Below are 15,114 nucleotides of genomic sequence, written 5' to 3' on the forward strand. Positions count from 1 at the left end.
CAAGCCAGTTTTGCATATTCCTCTGTCTTCTAGGCACCTTCTGTAGACAGGCTACAATAAGGCAGCCATCTTCAATTATGTCAATACATTGTCCAAAAATGAGCTAAACAGTTCAGGTTTCATCTGATATGTTCAGGGAAAAGCAAAACTATCACTTCTCCCCTTCTCTTTTCCTTCAGTGATGCAGGTTAATACAACAATGGCTGTAGCTATGCACCAAAGATATCATTCGAGTGAAACAGAAGGGCTTTATTGGCTGGCATGGTGGCTCCTGCCTGTCATCCCTACACTTTGGGAGGCCAAGGCTGGAGAATCACTTGAACCCAGGAGTTGGAGACGAGTCTGAGTAACGTTGTGAGACTCCGTCTCTCCAAAACAATTTAAAATTAGCCTGGTGTGGTGGCACACACCTGTAGTCCCAGCTAGTTCGGAGGCTGAGTTTGGAGGAGAAGAAGTGCTTTGCAAATACCAGCCTTTCAGCCTAAGGATCTCAACTAGGAACATTAAGATAGAGATGCCAGGACTCAGCCCCACAGATTCGAATTCCAAAGGACTGAGGTGGGGGCTGATTTAACTTCATCATTGGAGTCCATTCAGATTTGGAACTCTCTGGGTGGGGCAGCGCAATAGAGATCCCAAAGAAAGCAAAATCACTCTCAAATGAAATGAGCAGGAAAGATTTTTTGAGCGAGGTAAGTAAGACCCGGGCCTCCCATGGGAGGGCTGTCACCAGGCTTTGTATCCTTGGCTTAGTGGGAACGTTTGAAGCAGCCTCCAAGGCCCCTGTATGCTGGTCGACAAGCCCCCTAACATTGGCTCACAACTGGAATTCCAGCACTTTGGGAGGCCAAGGCAGGAGGATTGCTTGAGCGCAGGAGTGCAAGACCAGCCTGGGCAACTTGGCGAAACCCTGTCTCCACCAAAGTATAAAAAACTAGCCTGGGTGTGGTGGCGCCTGCCTGTACTGCCAGCTACTCGGGAGGTTGAAGTGGGAGGATCATTTGAGCCTGGGAGGCGAAGGCTGCAGTGAGGCGAGTTAACGCCACTGCACTCAAGCCTGGGTGACAGAGTGAGACCACATCTCAATTAAAAGAAGAAACACTAAAAATTTTCACTGAGAATATAAAAGAACTGAATAGAGACTTACAAAATGTCTAAATGATGTTTCAATATGGTAAAACTGTACATTCAATCCAAATGAATTTAGGAATTTAATGCGATTGCAATCAAAATCTCAGAGAGTTTTTCCCCCCGCAGATGTTGACAAAACAATGTAAAAGTTTATCTAGAGAATTGAGTACTTAAGGAACCATCACAAAAGAAGAATGAGAGGGAATGTCCACTGCCAGACACCAAAATGTGCTCTAAGGTGAAAGTGTTAAAACAGCATGTTGCTAGTGCCACTCCAGGCAAAATCCTCAAGTGCTCTAAGGGCTTGGGCAAGTACCTTGCTCTAAGATAGGCCTGACTTTGTGAGCTGCCTAAAGGCATGAAAATTGACAATATTCAAACACACTTCTGACAAAAATGAAAACAAGATCAAAAACACATCTGGAGCCCTGAAATGGGGTAGAGGGACCCAGTTTATGATCCTTGATACAATAAACAGAATAGAAAATCCAGAAAGAGTCTCAAGTTTCTATAGGAATGCATTATATGCTATTATGGCATATCCTAGTGGGGAAAGTGTAGATTATGCCACAAATGGTGCTGGGATAACTAGCTAATTATTTGGAAAAAAGAAACACATATAGAAATCAAATTCCAGATGGGTTTATTTAAATGGGAAATTAAATGTTCAATGTGAAAATTCATTATGTAGCAGGATATTCAATGGGAATGATACTTTTCTGTTTTTTTTGCCAGCGGTGAGAGACCTGCCAGAACACAGCCTTGATCTCGCAAGTCATATGTGAGTCTCTGAAGACTTTACAAGTCTAATTTGCAAGTTTAAATTCCAACCCAAAGTGTAGAGAGTCTTCATTTCCCTGCATCCTCACTGCTGTGAACTGAATCCGTGCCCCACCTCAAACTTCATATGTTGAAACCCTGTCTTAGTCCGTTTTCGTGCTGCTGATAAAGACATATCCAAGTCTGAAAAGAAAAAGAGGTTTAATTGGACTTACAGTTCCACATGGCTGGGAGGCCTGAGTCATGGCGGGAGGCGACAGGCACTTCTTACATGGTGGTGGCAGGAGAAAATGCAAGGGAAGCAAGAGTGGAAACTCCTGATAAACCCATCAGATCTGCTGAGACTTATTCACTATCAGGAGAATAGCACAGGAAAGACCGGCCACCACAATTCAATTACCTCTGCCTGGGTCCCTCTCATGACATGTGGGAATTCTGGGAGATACAATTCAAGTTGAGATTTGAATGGGGACACAGACAAACCATATCAAACCCTAATCTCCAATATAATTGTACTTGGATATAGAGCCTTTGGGATGTATTAGCTCCTAAGGGTGGTACCCTCATGATAGCTTTAGTGCCCTTTTAACAAAAGAGACAGCTTGCTTTCTCTCTCTTTGCTCTCTGCCATGTGAGGGAGCAACAGGAAGACAGCCATCGGCAAACCAGCAAGCTGACTTTCAGCAGATGCTGCTTCTCCTGGCACCTTGATCTTGGACTTCCTGGCCTCTAGAACTATGAGAAAGAAATGTTTAAGATTTCCAGTCTGCAAACCAGCAAATGGGCCCTCACCAGACACTGCCTGTCCTGGCACCTTGATCTTGGACTTCTCAGCCTCCAGAAATGTGAGAAAGAAATGTTTTAAGTTTCCCAGTCTATGAGAATTGGTTAGAACAGAACAAACTGACTAAGACACTCACTAACATGCTATATTACCAATCTCTTAAATTTTGCCAGTCTGATAGGTGAAGTTACTCATCTGTATACAGCCATTTCTTCTTCTGTGAGTCTCCTGTTCATGTTTCATGCACATTTTAAACATCAAGTTGCTTTGCATTTTTATTGATTTATAGAAGGTCTTTATGTATTCTGGAAAGTAATCCTGTATTTTTCATGCTTACTGCTACTCATCCTAATACTTTTGAGTGGATTGGTTGGACCCTGATTGGATGCAGCAAGGGACAGGAAGGCAACTCAGGCAGCAATCCATGGCAGGCTGACCAATAGCCAGTCACACAGGCAGATTCACCAAGTCAGCAGAAGAATTAGCTTTCCCTCCTTCTAGGCTTGGGATTCTCTAACAGCAGAGATGGCACTAAACAGGAGATGTGGGCAATATTTGGTCTGTTTACCCTGTGACTACATCATTGGCAGATAGATACAACAGACCTGCAGTCCCCAAGAATGTTTTGAAATTTTTTTTTTTTTGAGACAGGGTCCTGCTCTGTTGCCCAGGCTGGAGTGCAGCGGTATGATCACGGCTCATGCAGCCTCAACCTCCCAGGCCCAAGCAATCCTCCCACCTCAGCCTCCTGGGTAGCTGCGACTGCAGGTGTGCACCACCACACCTGGCTAAGTTTCGTATTTTTTCTTTTTGAGATGGAGTCTCGCTCTGTCACACCCAGGCTGGAGTGCAGTGGCGTGATCTAGGCTCACTGCCACCTCTACCTCCCAGGTTCAAGTGATTCTCCTGCCTCAGCCTCCTGAGTAGCTGGGACTACAGGCGCATGCCACTACGCCCGGCTAATTTTTTGTATTTTTTTTTGTAGAGACAGGGTTTCACCATGTCAACCAGGATGGTTTCGATCTCCTGATCTCGTGAGCTGCCCACCTCGGCCTCCCAAAGTGCTGGGATTACAGGCTTGAGCCACCGTGCCAGGCCCAGTTTTGTATTTTTATAGAGGTGTGTTTCGCCATGTTGCCCAGGCTGCTCTTGAACTTCTGGGCTCAAACCATCTGCCCACCTGGGCCTCCCAAAGTGCTGAAATGACAGGCATGAGCCACTGTGCCTGGCCATCCCAAGAATGTTTGGAGTGTTCAGGGTCAGTGCAGACTCTTGTTAACTCCCTAAGTTCATCCCATTATAAGTTCACCCCTGGACATTGCACAAACGCTTCTCAAATTCCTCCCAGATCTTACTTGCCTCATTTGCATGTGGTTTATGGTATTGGCGACACCAGGGTCCTAGAATGAAGGTAATCTGTAACAATAGCTTCACGGTTCCATGTGCTGGAATAGTAATTGCATTCTAGGCTCAGCCATGCTTGTGGTTACACAAACATCAACACTTTGCAACCTCCTCCTCCTTATCTTGTGTGTCTGTCAAGCATCTCCTCAGAGTTCATTGACTTCAGTGATTTGATGTCTACTAACTAACCCGAGATACTTCCCTCCTCTCATAAAGAGTTTTACTGTATGGGCCGAATGCAATGCAGTGTCTCACACCTGTAATCCTAGCACTTTGGGTGGCCGAGGGGGACGGACCACCTGAGGTCAAGAGTTGGAGACCAGCCCGGCCAACATGGTGAAATGGTGCCTCTACGAAAAATACAGAAATTAGCTGGGCGTGGTGGCAGGCGCCTTTAATCCCAGCTTCTCAGGAGGCTGAGACCAGAGAATTGCTTGAACTTGGGAGGTGGAGGTTGCAGTGAGCCGAGATTGAGCCACTGCATTTCAGCCTGGGGAATGGGACAAGATCCTTGTCTCAAATAAATAAATAAATAAAATAAAATAAAATAAAATAAAATAAAATAAAATAAAATAAAGTGCCAGGGGAGGTGGCTCACGCCTGTAATCCCAGCACTTTGGGAGGCCGAGGCGGATGGATCACGAGGTCGGGAGATCAAGACCATCCTGACTAACACGGTGAAACCCCGTTTCTGCTAAAAATACAAAAAATTAGCCGAGCATGGTGGCCTGTGCCTGTAGTCCCAGCTACTTGGGAGGCTGAGGCAGGAGAATGGCGTGAACACAGGAGGTGGAGCTTGCAGTGAGCCGAGATTGCGCCACTGCACTCCAGCCTGGGTGACAGAGCAAGACTCCATCTCAAAAACAAACAAACAAACAAACACAAAGATTCAGCATTATTTTCCAGGGTTAATAGATTTGTTCAAATAACTAAAACCGCATTAAACAAAAATGTCATTGGACAACAAATAAGCAATCCAGACCAATATGGTCACAGTCGTTGTGAAGATGAGAAAACTTCATCTTTATTGCATTTTCCCAGGTAGCGCAGTGCACTCACTGTCCTCTTTGAAACACACAGCTCCTGTCCTCCTTTCAAACACATGTCCTCTTTAAAGTAACATACAAACCTTTCAATACAAGCTAAAAAATTACGTCTGAATTCTCACAGTTCAATAACAAGCAAACACTCAACATCAAATAAAAATTTATTTGTACAAGACTTTCGGGGAAATGCCACCTAGCTATAAATATAATAGATATATTATGTAACTACTCTAGGTCATAACAGTGCTCCCTTCAGCAGCACATGTAATAACAGATAAAAAGATTTAAAAATAAAACATTTAGGATAAAAAGAATCCTCTCTTACAAATGAAAACAGAATTATATCTATGTGTATATAATAGGTGTAACACCCATCACACAACTTCATAAGAACAGTGTCTTTTAAAAAATACTTGTATTTCTAAACTAGTTAAATAAATGTAGTAATAATGCCATGCCCATCATTTTCAAAATAAACAAATAAACTGTATAGTATATATTGGACATGTTAGTATATATGGAAGGCGTGTTAAAAATCACAACTGAATTCTCACAATTCAGTAACCAACAGTAAACAGAAAATAAACATTTCTATTTACAAGAATGTAGGGGAACTACCACCTAGCTATAAATATAATGGATATATTAGGTCAGTATCATAGATAACAAGAGTGCTCGCTTCAGGAGCACATTTAATAATAGATAAAACGATTTAAAGAGAAAACATTGACGATAAAAAGAATCCTCTCTTAAAAATGAAAACTAAATTATATTTATGTGTATATAACAACCGTCAGAGAACTCTATAGGAACAGCATGTTTTCAAAACTACAAAAACCCCAAACTGTTTTAAATCAACCTAGTAATAATTCTATGGCCAACATTTGAAAAATAAACCAATAAAATGTACAGTATCTATTAAACTATCTCTTAAAATCCTATGGCAGTAATTTCATATTTTACAAAGAATTCCGTGACAATCTGAGTGCCCGCGCTGTGCCTTCAAATGCTCTGGACTGTGGCAACCAAGTCCATAGGAAACAGGAACTCCAGCTTCCAGCCCAGGGGAGGCTGGGATTCAGCAACGTGAAAAGGGAGGTTTTGCCGCAGGAAGGGGTGGAACCAGAAACACCCCTGGTTTCTCACTTTCCCTCCACTGCCTCCTAGAAATACCTCCATGGCTCCTAGGAGGAAAACCTGGTCACTCTATTTTGCCCCTTCTAGAAGAGTCCAGCTTCTTGTAGATGATCTGCACAGGAGGCTCCTCTCTCCCTTCCTGGTGTCTGGCATTAGCGTCGCGATAAACTTCCTGCTGAAAATTCCCATCTCCCCTGGGCCCAGTGTTCTGGAAGTGAGAGAGAGGATGTCACACTTCAAGGAGGGAGATCTCTAGATAGGAAGGTTATTCCCATCCCACGTCAATCCTAACTAGAGTTCAGAGCAATATATAAATCCGATTTTATCTCTAACCCTTTATTGTCAACCCTGATTCTGAACCATCATTTTTGATTCTGGTACTCACACTTTGGTGAGCTTGACTCCAAAAATCACTTAATTTACCCCAGGTTAGCCCCAGTGATCTGCTTCATAGCAAGGACTTTGGGTGGGTCCACCCAGGGAGTAGAGCACCCTTGGAGGACATGGCTTTGGACTTCATCACACTTGGTGCCCTTTATATTGCTTAAGATCTAAACTTTTAACCATGCTACAAACATGTCTAACGCGACAACCTCAGGAACCAGCAGACCAGACTCCTAATCCCCAACCTTAATCTCTCATGTTTTAGTCTAATGCTCGGTCCTAAATGTGGTTAGCGGCACAAGATGTCAACCAAATCTTCACCGAATCCTTTCCCCAAATCAGTAACTCAAGTGTATCAACCATAATGCACCTCCCTGGACCTAGGTAGTATTCTCATTTTTGAGAAAGAGTGTCACTCTGTCATCCCGGCTGGAGTGCAGTGGCAGAATCACAGCTCACTGCAGCCCCGACCTCCGGGGCTCTGCTGTTCCTTCCGCCTCAGGCTCCTGAGTAGTGGGGACTAGAGGCGCCCACCAGGACGCCCGGCTCAGTTTTGTATTTTTGTGGAGATGGGGTGTCGCCATGTTGACCAGGCTTGAAGCCGGATCAAGCAGTTGAGTTCCTTGGATTTTCTTATAGATGAGAATATTCTGCCTTTACCCTGGAGGATACACACGTACCTTCCCTCAGGCCGATGACCTCAGGCCTCCATGTCCCCGGAGCTCTAGGAAATGAGGGTGCGATCTCGGGCCCACACCCAGTGCTCTGGGTCATAAGCCTGGATCTGGAAAAACACACACCACTTGAGAAGCCAGGGATTCCCCAGGAAGACCCCTCTCTGCCCTCCTCCAGCCTCCAATCCACCCCATCCCTCCCCACCCCCACCTCCTCATATGGCCCCACCTACCTCCTCCATCTCCTCTGGGGAAACCCACGTCCTCCAGCGCATGGAACAGAGGAGCTGGTATCGAAGCTTATGGAACAAGGGTCGCTGGGAGTAGTTCTTCCCGTAGAGGAAGGAGAAGATGTCTTGTTTCGGGGCCTGGTTGTCCTCCTCCATGTCACTGGCCAGGTAGCTGGGGAGAGAGATCAGGTTGCTGCTCAGGGGCCCCACCAGGAGGGACCCCCTCCTGAGGGCAGCCTCTCAGAGAGGAGGGCAGGGGACCTTCCTCAGCTCAGCACCAACAGCCGCCCTGCAGAGAGCCCTGCCTTCCTCAGGAGGCCCCGCTGGACAGAGACCTGCTAAGGGCGCCTCTCACACCTTCAGGAAGGAGATGATCCAAGTGGTGGCTGGGAGTGGTGGCTCTTGCTTGGAATCCCAGCACTTTGGGAGTCCAGGCAGGAGGATCACTGGAGGCCAGGAGTTAGGGACCAGTCTGGGTAATATGGCAAGACCCCCTCTGAATTTAAAAACAACCCAAGTCTTATCCTAAGGACGTGTCCTGCCATCCTTATACAAGACAGATGGCGTCACCTCATCCTAGTCCCCACCCCTGTTCCTCCCACACCCTCCTTGCTTGTCATGTGTGCACACACCTGTCTTCCCCCGTGCATCATAAGTGCCCCCAAGGACAGGAACTGACTGGTGTGTTTCTGTAAATCATCTCTCACCTACCAAAAGGCCACTAGAGGGCTTTGTTTATCTTGGTGCATTAATTCAACAAGCATTGCTGTGAACTCTCCCTTCCCATCCTTCCTATTCCCTGGCACATATGATGAACTTCATAAGGTTTTGTTGAATAAATGAATACATGAATGAATGAAGGAAAGAAGGAAAGATTTATCTTATAGGCAAATGCCATATGAATTATTCCATAGAGTCAATATAACATGAGCACTTGCAAAATGAAAAGAATTGTGCTGAGTGTTTCAGGAATACTTTGATATTTTGGCTGATTGGGTGGCTCATGTCTATAATACCAGCACTCTGAGAGGCTGAGGTGAGAACCCAGGAGTTCCAGAACAGCCTGGGTGACATAGCAAAACGTCATCTCTACTAAAAATCATAAAAACTGGCTAGATGTGGTGGCATGCACCGGTAGTCCCAGCTACTCAGGAGGCTGAGGTGGGAGCATCACTAGAGCCTAGGAGATGGAGGCTGCGGTGAGCTATGATCTGGCTACTGCAGTCCAGCCTGAGGGACAGAGCAAGTCTCTGTCCGGTAAAGATAAAAACAAAAACTTTGATATTTTGACAAGACCCTGCCTTCAACAGGGGTCTACTCTGATGGGTTTGGGGAAAAGGAGGGCAGATAAACGAATCCAAAATGTCACATTATCCTAGGATGTCGCTAAAGTGCTGTGGGCGTGCAGAAGCTGGAAGATCAGGGGAGGCATCGCAAAGGCTGTGGGGTTGAACTGACTTTAAGGAATGGGTCATTCCCTTCAGATCCACATGTGTGCAGGACACCCAGACAGAAAACACAAAATCAAAATGGAGTGGAGGGCATTTGGAAGGAGTGGCGAAAGCAAACAAGGAAACATGAAGATGGTGGGCAGGTTTGGTGGTAGAAGGACTGCAGAGAGGGTTGAATTCGCCCTGTGGACCCGGGCCTCCATTTAGAGACAAATCAGCTAAGGAAGTTGTTCAGGTGGGCAGTGAAGGGGGGCTGGGAGCTGTGCTTTGGAAAGCTATTCAGGCAGCACTAGGAAGCCCCCTGGCTTGGGGCAGGACTCCCAGGAAGGCCCAGCAGGGAGTATTTGATGATGGATCTGTGTTATGCGAGGACAACCTGAATTTCTGCCTCTGTCATGGGAACCTGGAGAAGGAGGATGGAAAATTGCATTTGGTGTTGATATGGGAAGGAGAGAGACGAGAGAACCAGAAATGGCTGCTTGCTTGGGGAGCAGGGTCGTGTCCACGGCTTTCCTTTCCCCTTAGGACGGGTTTATGTTTCCTTTTGTTTGATTCTACTATTTGTCAACTGCATTTGTGTTTGTTTTTAGAAAGAACAGACTAAGAACACCATAGTATAATCTTATCGTTTTTATATACAGAGTAAAGAGGAGAAATAGGGTAAAGAAATAGATGGAAGGTTGGAATCCCACTTTGTCCACTGTCCCAGGGTGTTGGATATTGACAGGTGGGAAGAAGCAACTACTCACAGAGCCAGGAAGAAATGAATGCGTTGGTATTGCCATGAGAAGAGGCCGGCACGGCTAAAATACGCTATGACCATAGCCAGGAGATACTGATGGAGAGAAGGGAGTAGAGAGAGAGAAAGGTTGGTCACATCCTGGAAGAGGAAGATGGTGGAGAGAAGGGAACAGGGGCTGGGGCGCGGTTGTCTATCACAGAAGGAACCTCAGTGTTGGGTGACTATGCTCATTGGGGGCTTGCGGGTGGAGAGTGTTGAAAGTCAGCTGCAAATCCGGGAAGTCGGAGGGAGGGAGGTCTGTGATGCTCCCATGATGATGAGCTCCAATGGGATCACTGGAGGGAGAGTGTCTAGGGCTGCTAATGTCAGGAGGGTCTTGGTGAGCTGGGGCAAAGGACTGTCCCAAAGATCTGAGAGGATAGGGGTCAGGAGTTTCAAGACTGGCCCAGGGCCTGGATTCCAAAGGACCCTGTGCAGAGGCAGGGGCCACCCATCAACTATGCAACAGGCTACCAGAGCCCCGAGGGAGATGCTGACAAATTATGAGAAGACCTAGAATAGCTGGGGGCGGTGACTCACGCCTGGAGTCCCAGCTATTGGAGAGGCCGAGGCGGGAGGATCACTTGAGCCCAGCAGGCTGAGGCTGCAGTGAGCTATGATGGCAACACTGCATTCCAGCCTGGGCAACAGAACGAGACCCTGTTTCTGAAAAAATAAAAATCAAAACGTGGGCGCCCAAGAGTATGGAATCAGCAGGTGGGAGATGGTAGAGGGAGAGAGGAGAGAAACTGTGGGTTTAGACGCTGCACCCTTCCCCAGGACGTGTGTTAAAGCAGGAACACAGTTGAGTGGAGAACAACCTTACCTTGTCTGACACCCTCAGGTCTTTGTCCCAGGCCAGGAATTTTTGAACGACAGGATCCCCTGTGAAAAGAGAGCCTGTGTCAGGGTGAGAAGTGGAACAGGGTTGCCGTGGGAGCAACAGAGCAGAGAGGAGAACTGTGTCCCTCTGGGGGAAGTCTCAGGATTGTGGCCAAGGCTTAGGTGGATGGGAGAGGAGAGAAGGACTTTCACTGGGCACGGAGGGACGCTCCCACTCTGAGATTCCCCTGAGGAGAGGCCGAAGGAGGCCTTTGGTGTCAGAGTCTACAGGATGAAGAGCTGTGAATAAGCCATGATGTCCTCCCATCAGACAGGAAGGGACCACCGCAGAAGTCATAATAGAATTCCCATCATTGCTTCCTGAGATAGTCACAGCTGGGTGTGCCCATGGCCTTGTTATCCCCCTCCACGGATGGAGACACTTAGGTTTAGAAAAGTCATCAAGAGACATAGAGTTTCAGCGGGTACAGCTGAAACCAAGCTTTCTTTTATCTCTTATTTTGTTTTATTTTATTTATTTTATGACAGGGTCTTTCCTTGTCAACCAGGCTGGAGTGCAGTGGTGCAATCATAGCTCATTGCAACTTCAAACTCCTGAGTTCAAGAGATCCTCCCGCCTCAGCCTCCCAAAGCACCAAGATCTCAGGCATGAGCCACTGCACCTGGCCAGAAACCAAGCTTTCTTATTTCCAGTGCAGACCTTTATTAAGACTAGCCTAATCCTCTATCTCCTAAGCATCCTCCTCCTGCATGGAGCGCTCACCCCCCAGGAGGGCATATTCTTCTTATTGGGAAAGCGTGATTATTGAAAGATTCCACTTTTTTAAAAGAACGGGGTTGGAGGTGCTTTTTGGGGTATCCTCCTACCAAGGAGCCTGTTGAAGGCCTCGTGGTGCTCAGGGAGCACGGAGGATGCTCGCTTTCGCTTCAGCTTCATCTTGAGCCCACACAGCGTCTCCACCACCCAGGTGTCCTCGGGCTCAGGGGCGCGCTCCAACTCCAGCTCCTCCTCCAGCTCCTCCTCGGATTCGTCTGACCATTCGCTCTTCCTTTTCAGGCCAAGGGATTGAGGCTGGGGGCTGGGATCTATCCAAGGGGCTGAGTGAAGAAACCAGGCCGTGGTGTCATGTTTCTGCCATTGATCACCTTAGAGGCCCCGACCCAGGAACCTCAAACTACTCTTCCATCCTCCCAAGCCTCGCAGACTGTCAGCTTCTCCAAGCCATGTTTCCACCTTTCTCCTTTGCTGATCCCCATCTGCCTCTCCCTCACCTCCCCATTCTTCCAGCTCTCTGTCCTTAAAACATTTCCTCATCACAGATAAGAACTTTCAATTGGAGAAAAATGGAAACCTTCCCTTGAGCTCTGTCTGCTCTCTCTCTCTCTCTCTCTCTTGTTTTTTTTTTTTTGAGATGGAGTCTCCCTCTTGTTGCCCAGACTGGAGTGCAGTGGCACAATCTTGGTTCACTGCAACCTCCGCCTCCTGGGTTCAAATGATTCTCCTGCCTCAGCCTCTTGAGTAGCTGGGACTACAGGCACGCACCACCATGCCCAACTCACTTTTGTATTTTTGGTAGAGACAGGGTTTCATCGTGTTAACCAGGATGGTCTCGATCTTCTGACCTCGTGATCCGTCCGCCTCGGCCTTCCTCTCTCATCTTTTGAGCACATCTCCTGACCCCCTTCATTGCTCCCCAGACTTTCTTTCCACGTGGCCATGCTTGGCCCCATTCCCTGCACCCTCCTTCCCCGATCCCTGGCTTCCTGAGTCCGTCGTTTCTTTCCCACACACCCTACTCAGGTGCTTCAGATTCCCAGTAACTGGCCCCCTTCCCTCTCCTCAGTCAATCATCTCCCATCGCTGCTCCCTCCAGTCACCTCACCTGATGGTCCTGGCACTTCATCATCCACCACCACCTCGGGGGACCGCACCGTTGTGCTAGGCTGGGGGCTCTCCTCCTCAAACGGGGGGCGCGCTTGACCACTGGCCATAATCTCTCCCAAACACTTTGTTTCTGTCCACAAAACCTAGTCCCTGTTCTGTCCAAAGCCTTCTTCCAGACTCCGTCAGGACCCAGAAGAGTGCGTTTCTCTTCTAGAGGCTCGGGAGAAGTTAGGAGTGAAGAGCAGTTTTGAGAAGTTGCTGTTGTCCACCTGAACTCCCAAGCAACCAGAGTCCGGTCCCTCCAATCAGGAAAGTCGGAATCTCTGATGTCATCGGTCGTTCCAAGCTGGCAACTAGTTTGAAGAAAAACACATGTAACTGCCAGACTGATCTCTTTTCTTGGAGATCCGGGGTGAACGGTATCTCCTGGCAATGTCCCAACCTCTGAGCATTGTCCAAAAGCATCCTCAGGGTCTCCACATTCCTCTTTTCCCTGTCCCAGCAGAGGCTGTGTCCTCTCCACTCTAAACTTGAGGGGGTGTTGGGCTCTCCTCCCCGCTTCTCCTTCCCATTTCAGAGTCTAGTCTGGTGAGAGAGGGAGGAAGGTGGAAGGAAATTTAGGGTAAGCAGAATGATGAGACCTCCCAAGAGTGAGATTAACATATACAGGAGATCCTGGGTAAATTGACTTGTTGAATGGAGACGTTACGTGGAAGTACTCAATGTGGCAAAGCTTTTTTGCTGAATGTTTACTGATATTCACTATCCTGGATCCTATAGTAGGGGAACACGCATCCTTTGCTCTCAGGCATCTTTGAGTCCAAGAGACATTTTGAGGAATGAAAATCACAGGAGACTGTCCATGGGTTCGTACAGATTTTCAATGGTGTCCACAAGTTCAGGGCATCCATGGATCACCTAAAGCCTGCCCCTCCAGTTCAGCTAAGGAACTCTGGTCTATATATCAACTATTACAACATATCTATTTCACTTGACCCCAGAATTTTCCTACTGTTTATGTATTTTATGAATAAAATATCCTGTGTATAAAAAGACTAAGGGGAAAAATCTCAGCCAGGCCCAGGGGCTCCTGCTCATAATCTCCCTCCTTTGGGAGGCCAAGGCAGGAGCGTCACTTGAGGTTAGGAGTTCAAGATTAGTCTGGGCAACATAGCAAAACATCATCTCTACAAAATATAAACAAAGTAATCAGGAATCGTGGCACACACCTGTGGTCCCAGTACTTGGGAGGCTGAGGCAGGAGGATTGCTTCAGCCCAGGTGTTTGAGGCTGCAGTGAGCTATGATTGCACCACTGCACACCAGCCTGGAGGACAGAGTGAGACTCAGTCTCAAAAATATTTTTTTCAGAAAAAATAAAAATGTAAGAGCTGGATACTATCTCAGATACCATCCAAAGAACCTATGAGTTCTGGCGCAGCTTCCTAATGGGCTCCTAGGAGTCTCTCGCTGATGGGAAAGGCACAATTGAATGAGGAGGCAGATCCCGTCGCTGTGGAAGTCCAATTGTTAGGAAACTCTGCTTATGTTGAGTGGACCTTCGCATTCACGATGCTTTCAACCATCAGAACTGGTTGGATCCTTTGACAACAAAAGAGAAAATCATCTTTCTCTCCTATTTAATAGGCTTTCAAACATTAGAAGATCAATATTCTGTTGCCTTTAAAATTTCTCTTCTGTACCACGTAAAGTTCTGATTAATCACTCTTCAAGCCAGTTTTGCATATTCCTCTGTCTTCTAGGCACCTTCTGTAGACAGGCTACAATAAGGCAGCCATCTTCAATTACGTCAATACATTGTCCAAAAATGAGCTAAACAGTTCAGGTTTCATCTGATATGTTCAGGGAAAAGCAAAACTATCACTTCTCCCCTTCTCTTTACCTTCAGTGATGCAGGTTAATACAACAATGGCTGTAGCTATGCACCAAAGATATCATTCGAGTGAAACAGAAGGGCTTTATTGGCTGGCATGGTGGCTCCTGCCTGTCATCCCTACACTTTGGGAGGCCAAGGCTGGAGAATCACTTGAACCCAGGAGTTGGAGACGAGTCTGAGTAACGCTGTGAGACTCCGTCTCTCCAAAACAATTTAAAATTAGCCTGGTGTGGTGGCACACACCTGCAGTCCCAGCTAGTTCGGAGGCTGAGTTTGGAGGAGAAGAAGTGCTTTGCAAATACCAGCCTTTCAGCCTAAGGATCTCAACTAGGAACATTATGATACAGATGCCAGGACCCAGCCCCACAGATTCGAATTCCAAAGGACTGAGGTGGGGGCTGATTTAACTTCATCATTGGAGTCCATTCAGATTTGGAACTCTCTGGGTGGGGCAGCGCAATAGAGATCCCAAAGAAAGCAAAATCACTCTCAAATGAAATGAGCAGGAAAGATTTTTTGAGCGAGGTAAGTAAGACCTGGGCCTCACATGGGAGGGCTGTCACCAGGCTTTGTATCCTTGGCTTAGTGGGAACTTTTGAAGCAGCCTCCAAGGCCCCTGTATGCTGGTCGACAAGCCCCCTAACATTGGCTCACAACTGGAATTCCAGCACTTTGGGAGGCCAAGGCA

At 47.1% G+C, this 15,114-nt stretch overlaps 1 protein-coding gene across 2 annotated transcripts; it reads right to left on the reverse strand.

The window, feature by feature from the left end:
* Positions 1–2,019: 2,019 nt before the first annotated feature.
* Positions 2,020–12,809, reverse strand: LOC115931291 (speedy protein E4). 2 transcript variants are annotated; one of them, XR_008673156.2, is made up of 8 exons: positions 12,529–12,800; positions 11,513–11,743; positions 10,629–10,687; positions 9,771–9,856; positions 7,574–7,742; positions 7,347–7,450; positions 6,319–6,490; positions 2,020–2,094 (listed from the first exon to the last, which is right to left on the reverse strand). XR_008673156.2 is itself a non-coding variant. In XM_031003522.3 (7 exons), exons 1-6 carry the CDS (start codon positions 12,635–12,637, stop codon positions 7,391–7,393), a joined length of 714 nt encoding a protein of 237 aa, XP_030859382.2. In that variant the 5' UTR covers positions 12,638–12,809; the 3' UTR covers positions 5,092–6,490; positions 7,347–7,390. The 2 variants fall into 2 exon arrangements, 1 of the variants encoding a protein (XP_030859382.2); XM_031003522.3 differs by lacking the exon at positions 2,020–2,094 and having other exon boundaries at positions 5,092–6,490; positions 12,529–12,809.
* Positions 12,810–15,114: the final 2,305 nt, after the last annotated feature.

This window comes from Gorilla gorilla, chromosome 19 (assembly GCF_029281585.2).
Source record: "Gorilla gorilla gorilla isolate KB3781 chromosome 19, NHGRI_mGorGor1-v2.1_pri, whole genome shotgun sequence".
Taxonomy (NCBI): Eukaryota; Metazoa; Chordata; class Mammalia; order Primates; family Hominidae; genus Gorilla; species Gorilla gorilla.